Source organism: Pezoporus occidentalis, unplaced genomic scaffold, assembly GCF_034315485.1.
Source record: "Pezoporus occidentalis ecotype Australia unplaced genomic scaffold, CSIRO_AGI_Poc_V1 ctg45, whole genome shotgun sequence".
NCBI classification, from domain to species: domain Eukaryota; kingdom Metazoa; phylum Chordata; class Aves; order Psittaciformes; family Psittacidae; genus Pezoporus; species Pezoporus occidentalis.
Genome location: NW_026915780.1, coordinates 740,019 through 759,003, shown reverse-complemented (window position 1 = coordinate 759,003; position 18,985 = coordinate 740,019). Strand labels below are relative to the sequence as shown.

The window sequence follows — 18,985 nt, the reverse complement described above, 5'->3', positions numbered from 1 at the left end:
TTTTTAGTCTTTGTCAGGAAGATAAGAGTTTATTTTAACTACTTGGCATAATATATTGTATTCCTGTTGCAGTTCCAGGCCCAAACCCGACCCCTCTCGTGGCTGTGCCCAGCACTGGGGCACGCTGTGGCTCTGACACCCCAATGGCAGGAGGCACCAAGGCCACGGGCGGGTGTTGCTGTGGCTGCTGGGATCCTGCTCTCCCCTCCTGTTCTTAAGCCTTAGGTACTTTTGTTTTCTCCAAAGAGGCCTAAAATGCATCAACCTTCTCCTCGCCCTCGGGCAGGCTGGGTGAGGGCTCCTGCCGCCGTTGCAGCACGTGTTGGTAGCATCGAGGAGGTAGAGCTGACGCTGGGAACGTGCCTGCACAGTGGGAATGGATGTGAGACCGCAGCTCCCTGGAGGCAACAGCTCCAGCGTGGTTTGTGCTCCGCTTCCTTAAAAGCAGGCTCTGCACACGCCACCGTGTCTCTGTGAAGGGCTGAGCGTCTGAAAGGGTCTGAATTAAAACCAACCTTGCTCTGTACTTTGGTTGTGACACCACTGGAGGCTCCTGGGCCTGGGGGTGACTGATGTGTTCCAGGTGAGCCTGTTCCTGCCGTGCTGGCGGAGCTGCGCTGGGGCTGTACAAAATGTTCAGTTCTTTTGACCAAAAAGTTTAATAAATTTTAACTGTTTACCTGGCCTCGCTCTGTGTGTTCAGCCTGAGGGGACAGTGAGGAACTGCTGCCCTGGGAGGGTGTGAGGCGCTGGCACAGGGTGCCCAGAGAAGCTGTGGCTGCCCCATCCCTGGCAGTGTTCAAGGCCAGGTTGGACACAGGGGCTTGGAGCAAGCTGCTCTAGTGGAAGGGGTCCCTGCCCGTGGAAGGGGTCCCTGCCCGTGGAAGGGGTCCCTGCCCGTGGAAGGGGTCCCTGCCCGTGGAAGGGGTCCCTGCCCGTGGAAGGGGTCCCTGCCCGTGGAAGGGGTCCCTGCCCGTGGAAGGGGTCCCTGCCCGTGGCAGGGGTTGGAGCTGGAGGAGCTTTAAGGTCCCTTCCAGCCCAAGCCAGGCTGGGATCCTGTGTGTACAACTTTTCCTGCTGTTTGTGAGTGGATTGGCCAGAAGAGCTATCCCAAGGTTGGTTGTTCTGCCAGCGCAAAGGGGGGTCAAGTGCTCTCTGTCTTGGAGCCCTGTCTGTCCATGTGCAGCAGTTCTGTTAGTGCTGTCTGTGTCTGATCTATTTGTTCAGCAAATTAAGTGGAATATGAGTATAATGAAAAGGAAATGATGAAATCTTCTGTTACATGATTTCCTTGTGCCACTTCCAATTAAATAGTTCTTGTCAATTCATGACATTTTTAGCAGTTCTTTTTCTCTAAGCCCAGATTTTATTGTAAATTGATAACATTATTGTTTTTTCAGGTATTTGCCCCAAACAGCCCTTGAGCTCAAGGCTGGTTCAGGAGCATTGGACTGCTCACATGTGCAGTGCCCTCAGTGGTGACTCTCAGGAGAGGGATGGTCTCGTGGGGTGATGGGGGGATTCTGGCACTTGGATACATGGAGTAAGAGGGGAGGATCCATCACCCTGTGGCTGTTCCCGAGGGTGAGGTAAGGCCAGGCCTGGGCTGGTGCTGAAGTGACGGGGACACTGGTGGTTTGTTGGTGATGAATCCATAGTGCCACATGGATTCATGAGTTGGGTATCTGGGGGGGGGTGTCTGTAAACCTGGTGGAGACTTGGCTTCTGCTCCACTTCTACTTTCAGCACTCGGTCCCAGCTGCCGGTGGGATGCTCACCAGGGTCTGTCTGGGTGCTCAGTCCTGCCCTGGTCTCTGCTGCTGTTTGAGAGGAGCAAGAACAGAGAAGGAACCGAGGTGCTTCCTCCGGTCACAGCAGAAGCGTCACAGTGAGTATTCCCTCGGTGGGAGTCTGAGATGCCTTTAACAATGTCTGTGGTGGTTTCTGTTTAAACACCAGTGATGGACTGAGAGCGCAGGGACCGTCCAGCGCAGCCCCTCTGGCAGTGGACACAAGGACCCCACACACAGGACAACAGTGAGGCCCTTGGACCAGTGAAGCAGAGCCCAGCCCTCCACCTGCTGTAACCCCAGGGACAGGGGTGAGCTCTGGGGTACATTGTTGGGCTTGTAGCAGTATTCATAATCTTTTATGTTCATTTGGATGCAGTGGTATAAAAACCCCACCGATCTGAGTTCAAGGGGGGGGAGCAGTTGACAGAATTGTAATTCTGATACCAACATTTTCAATGGCATTTTGGTGAAACTGAGGTTCAGCTCCAGCTGTAGTCAGATTGAAGTGTGTCCAAGTCCATACCTAAACCTGGAGAGTGGCTTTGGACAAGGGCCTGTAGGGACAGGCCAAGGGGAATGGCTTTAACCTGCCCGAGGGGAGACTGAGATGAGCTCTTAGGCAGAAGCTCTTCCCTGGGAGGGTGCTGAGGCGCTGGCACAGGGTGCCCAGAGAAGCTGTGGCTGCCCCATCCCTGGCAGTGTTCAAGGCCAGGTTGGACACAGGGCTTGGAGCAAGCTGCTCTAGTGGAAGGGGTCCCTGCCCGTGGCAGGGGTTGGAGCTGGAGGAGCTTTGAGGTCCCTTCCAACACAAACCGGGCTGGGATTTGATGACTTCACATGTGGGAGCTATCCTTCAGGAATGAAGATAATTCTATAAGCCCATTTCATTGCACCAAAGAGTAAAGAAACCCCAAACAGATCCTGCCCCTGCTGTAAAAGGTGCACAATTAAACTCCCATGAGAAAAGATTCACTCCCCCTGCATGTAGCACCCACAGCAGTAGGATGTGGACTCATGGTGCAGCACAGAAGGAGTCAGTTCTGAATAAGGACAAAAATCAGAGTAGAAAGCAAAATGATTGTGAACTGATGCCTGGAGTAGAGCACACAGCTGTGAGTTCAGTGAGTTTCAGTTCACCGAGTGACTTCTGCACCCAACTCAGCCACGTTCAAGAAGGAGCAGTGAAGCTGTTTTCCAAAGAAACTTCTTAGTTGTCAGTCCCAGCAGTAACCAGTGAGAGACTCTTGTCTGCAAAGAGCCCCATGAGCCACCTCCAACAATCACCAGAGAAAAAGGAATGCCAGACCCGAGTCCACAAGGAACCTTTTTATTTAAATATATAAAACATGGTATTTGGCAAACATTCATCTTCTCATTAAATAAGGTAAAATCACTGGGAGGCATTCCATCAGTAAAAACAATGAGCAAGCTATACAAGGCTGGGGCAGTATCAGCTGCTAATTCAGTATTTTACAGATGAAAAGGCTGCGAAGCGATGGCCTGTGAGCAGATACAACAGAAGAACTTCAAGCAGTTGGCGAGTTAGATCAATGCCTTTGCAAAGCAGCTACTTACTATAGGCACCGGAGTCCACATTGTAACTCAGGCTGTTGTGGAGCTTTACTCTGAGGTGCAGTGCTCCCAGCTGACAGTGTCCCCCCACTGCTCATACCCCAGAGTGAAAGAGCCCACCACAATCTGCCTTGAGTGAGGCTCAAGCTTCCCCACGCCCCTGTGACACGAGAGGCCACGCACCGTGCGGGGCTCACCCCTTAGCGTTGTGATGGCAGCAGCAGTGACCAATACTCACATCTACAAAGCACAAAAGCAGCCACGGGATGAACACTCAATCACTACGGCTACACGGGAGCAGGGCTGGCTTTAAACATGGAGTTGTTCTGATTTGCAAGGATACTTCACTACAAAGCAATACAACGGATGTGAACGCATCGGAACATGCTCTGGGAATGGCTGCAGGAGAGGCCGGCGCCGGTGTCCCTGTTCCCCTTACTAAACTGGGAGCACAGCAGGATGGGTGTACGTGGGTCATGGAGTCACGGCTCGCTCCACATTCCTGCCTTTCCCTCCTGTATTCCCAGGCTCTGCTCCGAAACCAGGCCTGAGGTGCCTCTAAAACGCGCTGCTGGAAGCTGTGGTCGTCAGGCGCCGCCCGATGTACACCCTGAGGAGGGAGAGCACATGGTCAGTGAGTGCTGTGCTGCAAGAGGCACATGCAGCACGTGAGGAGCACTCTTCTTCCATCAGGATAGGAGTCCTGCCATTCCCAGCAGGAGCAGCGGCCATAATCAAGTGGGCAAATCAAGCGACTGCTCCAGGACGCTGTTTCCAGTCACCGGTGACTCTGTGCCCACCCCTGGCTTATTCTATGGAGAAGCGTTTATTCCTCATCTTTAGACAGAGGGAATCAGGGGTCAGAACTGGGCCTTGGGAAAAAACAGGTCAAAATATAATGTAGCACTGACCCCAGGCCAATGGCGAGCAAGTGGGAAAGCAGCAGAGATGGGAGGAAAACCTTCAGGAATTCTGCTGAGAATATCCCCCCTTTCTTCATCACACTGGTGTTCCTCATGCTCAGGGTGGCCGTGCGCCTGGGGTGCTTGAAAAGGAACTCCCTGGTTAGAGGAAGGAAACAGTGACAGCATTAAGGGATGTGTGTCTAGACCAGTGGAAGGAAAAGCTGCATCTAAGCTGACCCAGGGGCACAGAGCACTCACTTTGGGGGGATGTTCTCTGGCCTGCTGGACCAATCCCAAATCCAATCCGCATTCTTCTTCAGGAGCCTTTCCACTTCCCTTCTCCTTTCAAGGAAATCTTCTTCAGACTAGAACAAAGAACCACTGTCAAACAACTCAGAACTGTGAAAGGTGGGACGCTGTTACTGCAAAACCAAGGTCTTGTTCTGCCTCTACGGCCACATGCCACACTGGCTCTGGAGCTCACTTCTCCCATCTCTGCCCACTGGGGACTCTATCACTTCTATGGAAGTGTTCAGATCCACAGGGGAGACGAGGGAGATCTTTCTTTAGAGCAGGATCAGAGAACAAGGGAATGGTTTGGTTTGGAAAGGACATTAAAGGTCCTCCAGTCCCAACCCCTGCCACGGGCAGGGACACCTTCCACTAGAGCAGCTTGCTCCAAGCCCCATCCAGCCTGGCCTTGAACAGGGCCAGTGTTTAAGGATGTGAATGGAAAATATCCCATAGCCTTATCTGCTTAGCAAAGACTGCCTGGAAATAAAACGTCAGAGCCCTGCATTTAATCCTTCCATGCAGGACCTGAAAGTGCCCTCAGCGCACACATCTGACTGGCACTTGGCACGAGCAGCTTAGTGCCTGCATGCAGAACTGGATGGATGTCACTGATCTGACAGCCCTGGATCAGGCTCAAGTGAAACCAGTCCCAGTATGGGGCCAGCGCGGAGCACGCAGCAGCGAGGTGAGCCCGGGTCCCTCTGCAGAACCCCCTCAAACAGCAGGGACTTTGTTTTCAAGTGAATCACAGCATAAACACTGAGTAAGAACACAGCTTCTTGTTTAATACATGGGCATTCAATGGAGCCAAGGCTTGAGGTAAAAATAGTGTCTGACCGCAGCATGTGAATAGCTGTGTCTGCACTCAGACCCCCTGGAGATGGAAATGGGACAGTGCAGCCAACTGCAGCTCTGAGGGGTTTTGAGCTTTCCCCTATTGGTCCTCAAAGTCTAGGTAATGATCATGAGACACATGAAGGGGTTTCTGGAAGCACAAAATTACTGTTTTCCAGTCCTGTGCTTTGCTAACCTCAAGGCTGTAATTCCTTCAGCTCGATCCCTGGAGGAGGTGGGGAGGTGATGGGGACTTTCACATCAAGGAAGAGGCAACAGGACCAAGCAGTTTGTGTCACTTTGAGAACCGATCACGTGTATGTGCTACTGATGCAACTGTGACCCTCCATGGAGCTGGAGCCCCACAAGGCTAAACACTGACAGTGAACTTGTTTTGAAAACAACTGGGCAGGAAAAGATAACCCATAAACTAACACAGAGCACCAAGGCCATCACAGAGAGCTCAAGATGACAACACACAGTGTCCACTCATCTACAGACGACTCGAGCAACGGAAAAACAGAGGTGAGGGAAGAAGTCTTTGCTTGTTTAAACTCGGATGTGAGGGTCCTGACAGCACTGCCCACTGGAGCACAAGGCCCTCAGTGCTGGTAACATTTGCAAGGTTATCACACGCGGCTATTTCTTTCCATGCAGAGCCTCCAAGTGAAATACAATCCTGATTCCCAGTTGCTGACTGGTAACCCTGTGGGAATCAGTCACAGGCATGGAATATACTTCAGTTTAACAAGAAAATACCATCTCTGTACATAACAGTGCAGGAAGAGACTTACATAAGATAGTACTGCAGGTCTTTGGAAGAGCAGAGACATTTGCTCACTTTTAATACTTCACTCCCCAAAATGTTTTGTGAGTTTTGTCCTATTAGAGCCGATAAATAACAGTGAAAATGTAGGATTTTAGGCTGTCATCATACAATAAGTTATGGATTGCTAAACCAGGGTTAACATACAGCATCCTCTTTCCCTACTCCTCTCAAAGATATTTACTGCTTTTCTTTGCAAGCATGTAAATGAAATTAGAAGGAACAGAGGGGAAAGAGGAAGCTTCTGAAGCTCTGATGGTCACTATAGAACAATGCCTGCATCTACCCTAGTGATGCGTTTCCTACACATCTCAATGCAAATCTCAGTTGTCTCCCATCTGTTGGAGTCACATCACAACCCACCCAGTGAGCAGAGCAGAGTAACCTCTGCTCCACTATAGATGAGAGCACTTAAATCCTTCTGGAAAATCCCAGTTACAGATAAAAACATAACCCATGGAAGTCAGATACAAACACACAAGGCCTGATTCTGCAAAGATTACTCTAAGTTACAACATTATTTAAACTCTGCATTAGCAGCTTCAACTCTTCTTGCCTAATGCTGCGTTTCAAACAAGAGTAAGGAATCCTGTCTCCCAGAGCAGGATGAGGTTTTTACCTGAAAGCTGTTCTTTTCTCCACTGCTGTGACTCTCTATTTCCAAAGCTCTGTGACTGTCCTGAGGTGTCTGGGAACGAGGAGGGCTTCAGAAAGGGAAGCACAAGGGAGAAAAATCATTAATTTTTGATGACAGTTTATGGTATGCACTGCAAGCTCATCAATGGAGCTCAACTGCACCCAAAGAGCTACAGAGCCCTGACCAGAACCTGAGAGACTAATCAATCAGCAGGGGATATAATCCAGCCACAGTATGCAATTCATCTCTGATTCTCTAGCACTCTGCCAGGAAGCTTCTGCACAGAGCTGTTCTCAGCAGAGCAGAGATGCCCAAAGGCTGGAGGATTTGACTTGGGTTACTTACTAATAACAACAGACAGCAAGTGACAAAGCAAATTGGGTTTGGTTTGAATTCAGCTGTCCAGGTAAGAGTAGGGAGTTGTGCATCCCACTGTCTATTCTGAGAGCTGTAGCTCCCTCCCCTCCCTTCTTTTATTTAAACCAACTTTAGGGTGAAGACTTCCCAGCCACCAAAATCCAATACATGAATTTGTAACACTGACTGATGTCTTGCACCAGATGTAAGCTGGTTTGTTGTGTTGTACTCATGTTTTGTATCTATATTGTAAACTGTATCTAGGTTACAACTCCTCAGCAAGTACATAGGAACTATTAGCTGATGTACCTCATTACAAAACACAAGCTGCTCTTTACCCTTGCTCTTACAGTCCTGCTCCGGGCAGCAGTGTGAGCAGCACTCTGTGCTCTTAAGGACAGCTCTGACACTGCCTGCACAAGGCGTGACCCTTTAGCACAGCAGCCTCCAACTGCTCTGAGTATTTAATTTACTGGACACGGCTGCTGCTTGTACATTAGCAGTACACCCATTGCTCAGCTGTACCCCCATAAAGGTGTCCAGCAGCAATACCCCAAGGGGGCATCTTTGTGAACTGTGAGAAGTCTGAGTCCTCTCCCCTGTAACTTCCCTCTGGTTTCAGGACAAGCTCTAACACAAGCGCCGCTCTAGTACTTAAATACCAATCTTTTCAGTGCAAAGTTTTCCTACTTCTCCCCCTTTGCACTTGTGTATATGCATGTGCACATGGAAGTACACAGTGTATGTAAGCATTTCTCTGTCTACCTCTTGTGCATAAAAATGGCTCTGTGTAGTAGCGACCTTCGCTTTGCTTACAACAGAGCACTTTGGTTACCTGTCACAGTGCGAGCTTTCTCTTGAACTGCTTCTTCCAGATTCGTGTTGAGCATCAAGGAGTATTTTCTCCATGTCACCGTTGTGAATGGAAATAGAGGCTGGCACTTGCTCCTGGCTCCCCGCACTGACACTGCTCCCATTGCCGTTGCTGCTGAAGTGCAGTTCCACCCAGGAACCTGTTTGGCACAGTTGAAAACAGAACAATCAAACAAGTCCTTATGTATAGGAGACATGTAAACTGTGCTGCTGAGCCTCCCCAGCGCGCTGCTGCAGCACAGCCTGCACAAGTACTAATGCTGACACCTCTGCTAATGAACATGCTGGAATGCCAAAGGGCACAGGGGTTTTATCAGCGCGCTCGAAACCCCCACAGGGCTGAAGAGCTGGTGAGCACACCCGGTGTCCTGCTGCTGCTGAGGAGCCTCTGGTTGGAGATACGTTTAATTCTTATTGTTCACCAAAGGTGGCAGCCAAACAAAATCTCAAGGACTTTCTGCCCAGAGCTTATCTGTCCGTTTACTGAGCGTATCTGAGGCCCCAGCAGCCCTGCTTTGTTTAGCTTTTGCAGAAAGCATTTTCAGTGTCACTGTTAAGCAACAGAGGATATGTGGCAACGACCAGATCATGTGTTTGCTCCTCATAGTATATTTACCACAGACAGGCGGTCACATGCTGCGTGCTGAACAACAACTCCCTCCTGGGCTGGCAGCACCCAAGGCACCGCAGGACCTGCGGCTGTTGCCTCAGTTATACAGCAGCTCAAGGCTCACCTAATCTCTGAATTACACAGATGACGGTGCAAGTCACCTCTGGAACATGTTTGTGTGTGTAAACAGCAGCAGACAGAGGTATTGTGCCCATCCCAGAACAGTTTCCAGGCAATACAGCAGTGAGTACAGGAGGGAGGGCAGGTGAAAGTCCTGCTTTCAGGTGAGCGCAGCAGAAAGCATGTGTGAGGCATGAGCAGGGAAAGGGAGAGACAGATCACGGTGTTTCTAAGGAAGAGAGGCTGGGGCAGAGCCTGGGAGGTCTACAAAGACAACAGCAGGAGCAATAACAGAGCAGTTTTTAAGGTATGCACAGAGGAGACGCCAGTGCAGAGCCCTAGTGTGAAACAAACGCCAAATGATGATGCTCCTTCTGTGAAGAGCCTGAAGATCCACTATTCTGTGATTCATAAATGAAATGAAAACAGCAAAATGCCCAGCTGCTCCATCTGTGTTAGAGGAGAGATACTGGTGTTATTAAAAAGCCAGGTGACCCCAAAGTCCCTTGGATGGAAACGTGCTGGTCACCCAGCTCTGAAGGGTGGATAGCCTCTGTTACTGAATGACTGCTTTGCTGGTTTGGTTGGTTTGGTTTGTGTTTTCCCCTCCCTGTGACTGTGTGGTATGTGCCTGGGTATGTGTTTATACCCACACAAACTCTTTCCTGCCCTTTCCCCCCAAACTTATGAAAGCGAAAGCTGTTTCCAAGGAATGAGCACAACCACTGCAGTTTAACTGAAGGCAGCGTCCACCCGGAGCTTCGGCTACGCTGTGAGTACCAGCGTGCTCCCACTCCACCTCTTCCCCACTCCTCAGCACGTCCCACCTCAGCTTCTACCCTCTGCTTATGAGGGCAGAGCACTCAGTGCTGGGGGACGGCTCTCAACTGCCTCCGTGTGTGGCCAGAAGCTATTTTCTCCCGTAAAGACGTGTGTGACATCCTGTGACATCCGAGGCACGCTCGGGTTTCAACGGGCATCAACACAACTGCTCCACACAACAAACCCCACCTATGGAAACCGCGGGGGATAGAGCGCAGGGAGCACCCAACAAAGCACGGGGGAGGTTAACTGTAACCGGGATCGCACTGTATCATGCAATCACGGAGTGGTTTGGGTTCGAGGGACCTTGAAGATCATCCAGTTCCAACCCCCTGCCATGTGGATGTGCTTTACCCATGTCCTTTCCTTTCTTTCAGATGCTTCAGAGAGTGAGGCTGTGCTGGCACACAGGACTGTGCTGGTTTATTATCAGTTACAGATAAAAGAGCCCATATCTTTATGGAGTTGGAAATACAAACAGATAAAGCACATGTAACGTGGCAGTGCAAACTGAACAGACTGAGCGGTGGGGAAGGGTTCTGAAAGGAGCAATCTTATGATATTCCAGCCCCGGACACATGTGGGAGGCCAGATTAGCACTAAAGTACCAAGTCAGCTTTAAAGTACTCGATCAGCTCTGGACCACTTCATTTCTTAAAATACAGCTTTCAAAGCTGCAAACAAAAAGGCAAAATTCCACCAAAAGCCAAGAATGTCTCCTCAAACTGCTGAAGCCACCTGCGTAAATCACACGGTTCCATCGAAGCCCAGCCTGGTTTGTGTTGGAAGGGACCTCAAAGCTCCTCCAGCTCCAACCCCTGCCACGGGCAGGGACCCCTTCCACTAGAGCAGCTTGCTCCAAGCCCCTGTGTCCAACCTGGCCTTGAACACTGCCAGGGATGGGGCAGCCACAGCTTCTCTGGGCACCCTGTGCCAGCGCCTCAGCACCCTCACAGGGAAGAGCTTCTGCCTAAGAGCTCATCTCAACCTTGAACACAGCTGGCTCAGATCCTTCCCCTGACAGCTAAACCTGCTCCAGGCTCTCTCTTCACTCAGGTGAGTGCCGCTGACCCCGCTGTCCCCTCGAAGGCACATCCCACAGGGACACGGACGGTTTGTCTCGGCGCGGAGGGGGTGACACTCACCACAGCGCACGGACCTCGCCGGCAGCGATGTGCATCCAGGCGCGCTCCAGCAGCGCACAACCGAGACACCGCAGCGCTGAAACCCGAGCTCCCTCCGCGCGCTGTACCGGGCCGGGTCCGCCGGGACCCGCCGCCGAGCCCCTCCGCTGCCGCCGGCCGCTACACTGCGGCCTCCCCGCGCACAGCGGCGGGCGGGGACCGGGGCCGCCCGTCCCCAGGCCCACGCAGGCAGCGGCACCGCCCGTGCCTCGGGCAGGCCCCACCGCCCACCTCAGCGCCGGCGGCCTCAGCGCCGGCGGCCCCAGGCCCGGCTCCCCCCCGCCGGCCCCGGCCCCGGCCCTTACCCTGCAGGTTCTCCTCCTGCGGGCTCAGCCGCGACATGGCGCGGCCACAGCAGGACGCGCACTGAGCGCTGCGCCCGCCGCTCTGCCCACGGCGCCTTGACGTCACCGGCGCCCCGCCGCTGCCATTGGCCAGCGCGGCGGGGCGGGGCGGGGCCTCCGCCGCTGCCCCTGGGCCGCAGCCCGGGCGGAGCCGCGGGACGGGGACGGGGATGGGGATCGGGGTGGGGATGGATGGGGATGGGGATCGGGATCGGGATCGGGGCTGGGTCCGGTAGGGCCGGGCCGGGCCGGGCAGAGCAGGCGGTGACCGCAGAGCTCGTTCCCGCCGTGACCCCACACCCGCCCCGTGAGCGGCCCCGCGCTGCCCGAGCCTGCGTGCGGGGCCTGGGGAGCGGAGAAGCGGGCCCTGTGCCCCTGCTGTGGTGCTCGGCCCCGGCCCCGGCCCCGGCCCGGGTCTCACACGGGGCACCGCGCAGGGAAGGCTCGTGCCGCGCTCTGCAAGCACGCACCGCCGGACTGAGGGAGTTCATGAACCCAAGTCATTACAATTGCAGCTTACTCGGGCAGGGGCCACGTAAAGGGTTGTTTACTCAGGGAGAGCAGGCAGGTGCTTTGTCCAGACTGAGCCTGTGTTCATTGCTGTAGGAGAGCTTCTTATAGCACACAGTCATGGAGCCCAAGTAACATCATGTATCATTGAATCCCGGCCTGGTTTGGGTTGAAGGGACCTCAAAGCTCCTCCAGCTCCAACCCCTGCCACGGGCAGGGACCCCTTCCACTAGAGCAGCTTGCTCCAAGCCCCTGTGTCCAACCTGGCCTTGAACACTGCCAGGGATGGGGCAGCCACAGCTTCTCTGGGCACCCTGTGCCAGCGCCTCAGCACCCTCACAGGGAACAAGTTCCTTAGATCCAACTTGAACTTCCCCGGTTTAAACCCGTTACCCCTTGTCCTGTCACTGCAGTCCCTAATGAAGAGTCCCTCCCCAGCATCCCTATAGGCCCCCTTCAGACACTGGAAGCTGCTCTGAGGTCTCCACGCAGCCGTCTCTTCTCCAGGCTGAACAGCCCCAACTTCCTCAGCCTGTCTTCATACAGGAGGTGCTCCAGCCCCTGATCATCCTCGTGGCCTCCTCTGGACTTGTTCCAACAGTTCCATGTCCTTTTTATGTTGAGGACACCAGAACTGCACACAATGCTCCAGGTGAGGTCTCACAAGAGCAGAGCAGAGGGGCAGGATCACCTCCTTCGCCCTGCTGGTCACGCTCCTTTTGATGCAGCCCAGGACACGGTTGGTTTCTGCGCACACTGAAGCCGCTCATGTTCAGTTTCCCATCCACCGACACGTTCCTAGCTCCATGTCTGTCCCCATGTGCGGGGCCCGGGGGCTGCGCACAGCCGCGGCTCCGGAAGCGGAGCCTGCCCCGCTTTGGTGCTCGTCCCGCGGCTCTCTGCTGCCCTCTGCTGTCCAGCGGTCCCGCTACGCGCGGACACCCAGGGCCCCCCAAAGCAGGACGGGCGCGTCCAGCACCCCAGGGATGGGGTGGTCTCCTCCTCGGGTGCTCAGGAACAGAAAGCTCAGCGCTGCATTGACACTCCTGCGGGTGGACGGGCTCAGGAGGGGCTGTGACCTGCTGATGCCATCACCTCTTCGGTCTTTCCCACAAAACCCCCAGTCATCGACATGGAGATTTGCAGCACTGGACACCCCCAATCCACAGGCCTGAAGAGCAAGTTGCTCCACTCTGGGACCCGGCAGTAGCTCCACCGAACTCCCCAGGGCAGAACTGTGCCGTGACCGTGTCTCCCGGTAGCACAAAACCCCTGCAAGTATTTTGTGTTCTGGTGCTGTGCAATCCCTGAGCATACCCTGTGTGTATTCACTATGGGCTGCTGCCTGCTTCAGCAGCACAAGGGGAACGTTGTTTCCAAACTGATTTCCTCTGTTCTGGGTTCCTGGCAGCACCAGGATATAAGAGGAATCTGGGAAGACACCAAGCTCTGTTAGGGTTTCCTGATGAAGTCCAGGGAAGCAGAGAGGAGTGACCCACATTTTCCCCTCTGCAGGATGCACTTCATGATAAGGCAGCTGTGTGGGAAGGTAAGAAAGACAAAATATTGTCGTTTCAGGCCCACTGTGGTGGGCATATCAAGCTGGTTTCCAGTGTTTGAAGCTGCCTACAGGTCCTTAGGTCATTCAGTTGCCCTTCTGTGCTGGGAGAAGCAAAGGCAGACGTGTAAGAGGGAACCCGGAGCAACGTTAACCTGCTGCTGCTAACCCAGACGGGCTGTTCAGGGACTCCAGCAATGGTCTGCAATGAGGAGGTGCAGTTTGGGGCCAAATCTTCTAAAGCAGGGACTTTGCTCATACCGATACCTGGCAGTGCTCCCTTACCCTAAGTGCCACAGCGAAGGGTGCTGGGCAGGGAGGCATGGCTGGGTGCTCACCAGCACAGCCCCGGAGGCTGTGAGTCACACTGTGCTTGTTTCGACCTCAAATCACTTTCTCCACCACCTAGGAGGGGAAACTGAGTTCTTTGGGAGCACAGGAACAGCTTTGGTACATGGGGCAAACTTTGTTTCCCAGCAAGGAAACACCAGGGAAGGGCACGAAGTTAACCCCTGAATGCTCGTTTATGGTTTTACAGTGTTTGCTACCCCAGCCACCACAGACTGGTGTGTGTGTGTGTGTGTGAATGAAGTGCTGGGAAGGGATGGTTTAGGGCAGAGTGAGCTCTCAGTGTGCTCAGCTGAAGTTAATGGCTAAAACATTACTCAGGTGCTGGAGCAGGGCCAGAGAAGGGCAATGGAGCTGGTGCAGGGCCTGGAGCACAAGTGTGATGGGGAAGGGCTGAGGGACCTGGGGGGTTCAAGTGGAGAAGAGAAGGCTCAGGGGGGACCTGATGGCTCCCTACAAGTGCCTGACAGGAGGATGGAGCCAGGAGGGGCTGGGCTCTGCTCCCAAGGAACAAGGGATGAGACAAGAGGAAACGGCCTCAAGCTGCACCAGGGCAGGTTTAGATGGAGCTGAGGAACAATTCCTGCCCCAGAGGGTGCTCAGGCATTGGAACAGGCTGCCCAGGGCAGGGCTGCAGGCACCGTCCCTGCAAGTGTTCACACAGCGTGGAGACGAGGCCTCAGTGCCATGGGTTGGGGGTGGCCTGGGCAGTCCTGGGGTAAGGGTTGGACTGGCTTGGAGGGCTCTTGCAACCTGGTTCATTCTGTGATCCTATGGGCAGTTATAATAAATAGCTACTTGGATAGTTATAATAAATACATGTAAGTGCCTGACATGCAGTGTCGGTGCTCAGGAGCTGGGATACACTGTTCAGAGACCCTGCTGGGGCCCTGGGTGCACTGGTAGCCCCAGCCTCAGGCCCCCTCCCAGTCACCTTCTGCCCTGGTGAAGCCCATCCCTGGGCCTTTGCTCCTATTCGGAGCTGTGCTCCTGGCTCTGCTCCTGGAGAATTTGGATCTTCTGATGTGCTCTAGGGACGTGCTTCTGCCTGATGATGGCTGTGCGTGTGTTATCAATCAAAGTCAAAGTAATCTGTACCAACTTTGTAACGGAGACAATGTGAGATGGGTGCAACCAGAGGGCACTCTCAGGACTGATTTGGAAGACTCCGCCTGCATCACTTTGGATGGTGGCACCACGGCACAGCACAGGAGATGAAGCTCACTGCTTTTGTAGAGTCATAGAATCCCAGCCTGGTTTGGGCTGGAAGGGACCTTAAAGCTCACCCAGCTCCAACCCCTGCCACAGGCAGGGACCCCTTCCATAGAGCAGCTTGCTCCAAGCCCCTGTGTCCAACCTGGCCTTGAACACTGCCAGGGATGGGGCAGCCACAGCTTCTCTGGGCACCCTGTGCCAGCGCCTCAGCACCCTCACAGGGAAGAGCTTCTGCCTAAGAGCTCAGCTCAGTCTCCCCTCGGGCAGGTTAAAGCCATTCCCCTTGGCCTGTCACAGCAGGCACAGGGCCTCAAAGCTGCTGAAATCTGAGCACTGCCTGGTTTCATCTGGTTTTTCAGTGCCAGCAGTGGCTTAGTCATTAACCTTCCTGCAGCCTCTGCACACCAGACCAGAACGTGTGTTTTTATGCTGTGCTTTTCTTGGGCTGGTGTTCGTTAACCCCCACACTGGTCTCAGGTACTCATTCCTGAGCTGTTCATACTTACTCAGGCTGTTGACATGAGGAGATCAAATAGACACACACAGAGTCTATTGGTTTGGCTTCTTTATAGCTGAGAGATAAAACCTGTAACAATCTTGACACAGGGAAGGTAAGGCTCTGATTTAAAATACAGGCTGAAGAAGGAAGGGAATTAGGGGTTAGGTCTGCACATGGTCATCACACCAGTTCAAGCAAGCGTATTTCTGAAGTGGTTTAAATGGGGAGAGTCTGATGTGGACAATCTGCCATTGGCTTACATTAGCTTAGAAGGGGCTCAGACTGATCAGACCGCTGGGCAAGGGGTTCAGTGGTGCTGGGGAGCCCGAGCTGCTCCGAGCCCCTGAGCTGCCTCTGGGGTGGCCGCACCTGAGGCAGAGCCTGGCTCTGCACCACAGCTCAGCTCCCCGGCACCCCAATGTCACCAGTCCTGAAAGCTGCTGGTGGGGAGCCTGGGTCTGTGCACTGCTGCTGCCAGCCCTGGAGTCAGGGACCTGATGGGATCAGGCTGGAATGGGACATGCACCTTATTTGTAATGAAGGAAGCAGAGAGGAGTGGGGGACAAAGATCCTCTTACAGGTGAAATAAACCCAGGACTTGGGTGCAGGAGAGCCCCAGTCTTTTATCTGGGCAGTCTTGTTACTTTTTGGTGAGATTTCATTTCTTCAATTTATGGGCACACATCACTATTTCTTGCATGTTGTCATCTCCTTTGTACATGTTAGCTCTTTCTCACAGCAGTTTCTGATGGCCCAGTGACATAAATCTGGTCATTAGTATTGCTCATTCCTCACAGAGCCATCAGCTGGCTTTGCAGCCTGGGCAGGAACAGGAAATGGGACTCACTCTAAGTAGGGTTAGATGTTCAAGCAGATACTCTACCAGTAGGACTCAGAAACAGCATTCTCTCAGTTGTAAAAGATGCTCGTAGAACCAGGTTTGACATTAGAAACACAGATTGGCGCTTACCTGGCAGGTAAGTGAAGGAGGAAGTGTCCTCAGGGCATCTTTTAGCCGGTGGTACCCCCGAGGCGTCCTTATCCCACTCCGGAGGATGAGGTGGGGAGCAGCCCCTTGCCGCTCAGCACCTGGGGCACGTGTGGCCATGTACCGCTCCTGTCCCCGGCACGTTCTTCAGCAGAGCACTGTCCCTGGCTATCGAAGCATCACTCAGTTCCCTGGCCCTCCCCAGCTCACTTCTTGACTGAGAAGGTTTCAGTTTGTTCCGTTTGGAGAGTAAAGGGAGAACCACGCTGCTTCTGGTGTGAGTGCCGCAGCGGCAGGGCTTGGCTGTGTGCTTGTACAGTGCCTTTCACAGCTACCGCCGGCAAGCCCCGAGGAAGAGGCTGAGGGAAGATTTGTGCCAGTTCCTGTGCAGTCACCTGCCTGACCTGCTGCTCCGTGCTGCAGGTACACTGGAAAGGGCTGGCGCCGGGATGTTCAGAACAAACCCGGACTTCTTGTGCTCTGCTTCTCAGCCTCTAAATTGGGAGTGCTGAGCACTTCCAGTGTGATCAGGAAAGTGCAGCATAAAGATGTTTTCAGCTCTTATTTACTTGCTGTGCTCAGGTTCTAAAGTTCATTAACACCTTAGCTCTGCATGATCAAGCAGTGAGCAGTGGAGTGCTCTGGAGGAGTGCACCCTGCAGTGGGTGCAGCTCGGGGCATGGAAACTGCCAGAAGGATGCTGGTTCCCTGCTCTTGCCAGCTGAAAAACAACCCCCCTTTGTGGGGGTGATGTAAAGCACCGATGGGCTCTTGTTTTGTGTCACTTACAACACTGCTGTCAGTGTGCCTTGTTCTACGCACAGACTGCCACAAAACACTGGGATTCAGCTCCAGAGACAGAACACAGTCCTGTTTCTCCAGCGGTTCCACAGCGATTGTTTGTGCAGCCCGGTGGGACCGCAGCCAGCCCTGGGGCTGAGGGACGGGGCTCCGGGAACCGGCTGGGCTCGGTGTGGTCTGGGGAGCAGCAGCTCAGGGAGGGATCCTGCCCCTCTGCTGCGCTCTGTGAGACCCCCCTGCAGCCCTGGGGCAGCGGCACCGGAGGGGCTTCAACCCAAAGCACTCCGTGACTCAGTGATGCTGCCGGAGGACCTGATTTTAAAGCGTTGGTGTGCGCAGGAGCAAGGGAAATGCTGAGGGGTTGTCCGAGCTGGAGCCGCTTCTGGAGGGGGCAGCCCCCCTTTGCCCCAGGGTCCCTGTGCGTGCAGGTTGAGGCGCTGACCCTGCAGTGGCTCTGCAGACCAACTGAGTGCAGTGGGGTGCCCCAGGGGCAGGAAGTTTCTGACAAGCAGCCAGGGCTGGGGCTTAGGAGAAAGCATCCCTGGAGCCCGTGTCCGCAGTGCGGGTGGGCAGGAATAAGGCAAAGTTTGAGTCTGTGGCTTTGATTGCAACCCCACAGATCCTGTCCTGGCAGCCTCCTGTCAGGAGCCATGCTGTCAGATTTGTCTTGCTGGGGCTTCCTGTGAAGTACATAGAAACCTTGTCCTCATGGTTCCCTCCAAGCACCACCACGTGCACCTCTGTCAGAGGGCACAGGGCACATGAACTCCCGGAGCCGGTAACCACAGCAAGAGGAGCAGGTTCCCAGGAACCAGGTTAGAAGTCACACACGTTTCTGGGCTTTGCATCGAGGTGTGCACAGAGCTGTGGGCTTTGGACTTCGGGAAAGCCAGGGATTTAAATGGAAAGTTCCAGGTACTGGGATATTGTTTAAGGTGGTCCATGGAATGGGTCACTTAGAGTTACAGTGCTGTGTGTGTCAGTGTTGTGTGTGCCAGTGCCTTATGTACCAGTGCTGTGTGTGTGCCAGTGCTGTGTGTGTCAGTGTGTGTTTGCTCCGCTCCCCTTGCCCAGCAGCAGCAGCTGATCTGCTGAACCCCAGCCCATGAGCTGTGGCTCTCACCTCGATGTGCTTTGGGCTGGAACAGAGCGGGTGTTTTGGCAGTGATGCTCCGGCAGCTGGTACCCGCTCTGCTTTGTCTTAGGGTGGGAAGAACGTCGATAGCACAGGGATGGTTTGGCTGTTCCTGAGCTGTGTTTAGCCAAGGTCAGGAGGTTTTGGTGCCTGGGCTCTGCCGATGAGCGGGGGAACAAGAAGCACAAACCAGAAGATAAAGGGGGCCACAGCGCTTGGCAGAAGCTGCCACTCAACAAGAACAATTACTGGCCTGTATGGAGGTGAAGAAAGAGCCCATGAAGGTGTCAGAAGACCCCAGACCAAAGATCACCCTTGGAATAAAAGGTGTATGAGCGGTGGGTGCATGGATCCTAGGGGAATAACTGCCCAGGGGTTTCTTTGTCAGGGTCCCTCTCTGGAGGCCCCTATCTCGAGCTGCCCCTTTTGGCTGCAGCTGTCTGGAAGACACAAAAAAACAATAAACAGGCCCAAGATCCTCTTTACTTGTAGGTAATTTTGCACTCTGGGGCTGATACACGTAGCTTGTAACCAGCTAAGTTCATTTTACCTGGATTTGTTACTTGGTTCTGATGGCAAGGGGAATTGTCAGTGTGGTAAATAGGAATATTGAATAATTTTCAGCTACAAAACTAGTGAGACACAGCAAGCTGGGGTTAAAGACGTGCTTTCATCTCCAGTCATACCATACAGGAGTTTGTAAAGACACCTGCCTTTTTTCCACCATGTTCCCACTCCTATGTAATTCCAGAGTATGGGG

At 53.6% G+C, this 18,985-nt stretch overlaps 1 protein-coding gene across 3 annotated transcripts in view; it reads right to left on the bottom strand.

Annotated features, from left to right (window-relative positions):
* Positions 1-3,104: 3,104 nt before the first annotated feature.
* Positions 3,105-18,985, bottom strand: part of BNIP3 (BCL2 interacting protein 3) — a 234,144-nt gene continuing 218,263 nt past the window's right edge. For 2 of the 3 annotated variants that reach the window (XM_062635169.1, XM_062635167.1), the window contains exons 2-7: positions 11,133-11,176; positions 8,054-8,231; positions 6,844-6,928; positions 4,529-4,635; positions 4,277-4,426; positions 3,105-3,975 (exon numbers count right to left, since the gene is read on the bottom strand). In XM_062635169.1, the coding sequence (XP_062491153.1) occupies positions 3,924-3,975; positions 4,277-4,426; positions 4,529-4,635; positions 6,844-6,928; positions 8,054-8,231; positions 11,133-11,169 (609 nt within the window). In that variant the 5' untranslated portion in view covers positions 11,170-11,176 and the 3' untranslated portion in view covers positions 3,105-3,923. Of the gene's footprint in view, positions 3,976-4,276; positions 4,427-4,528; positions 4,636-6,843; positions 6,929-8,053; positions 8,232-8,358; positions 8,447-11,132; positions 11,177-18,985 lie in introns of those variants that run through there. The other variant, XM_062635170.1, reaches the window with a different exon arrangement.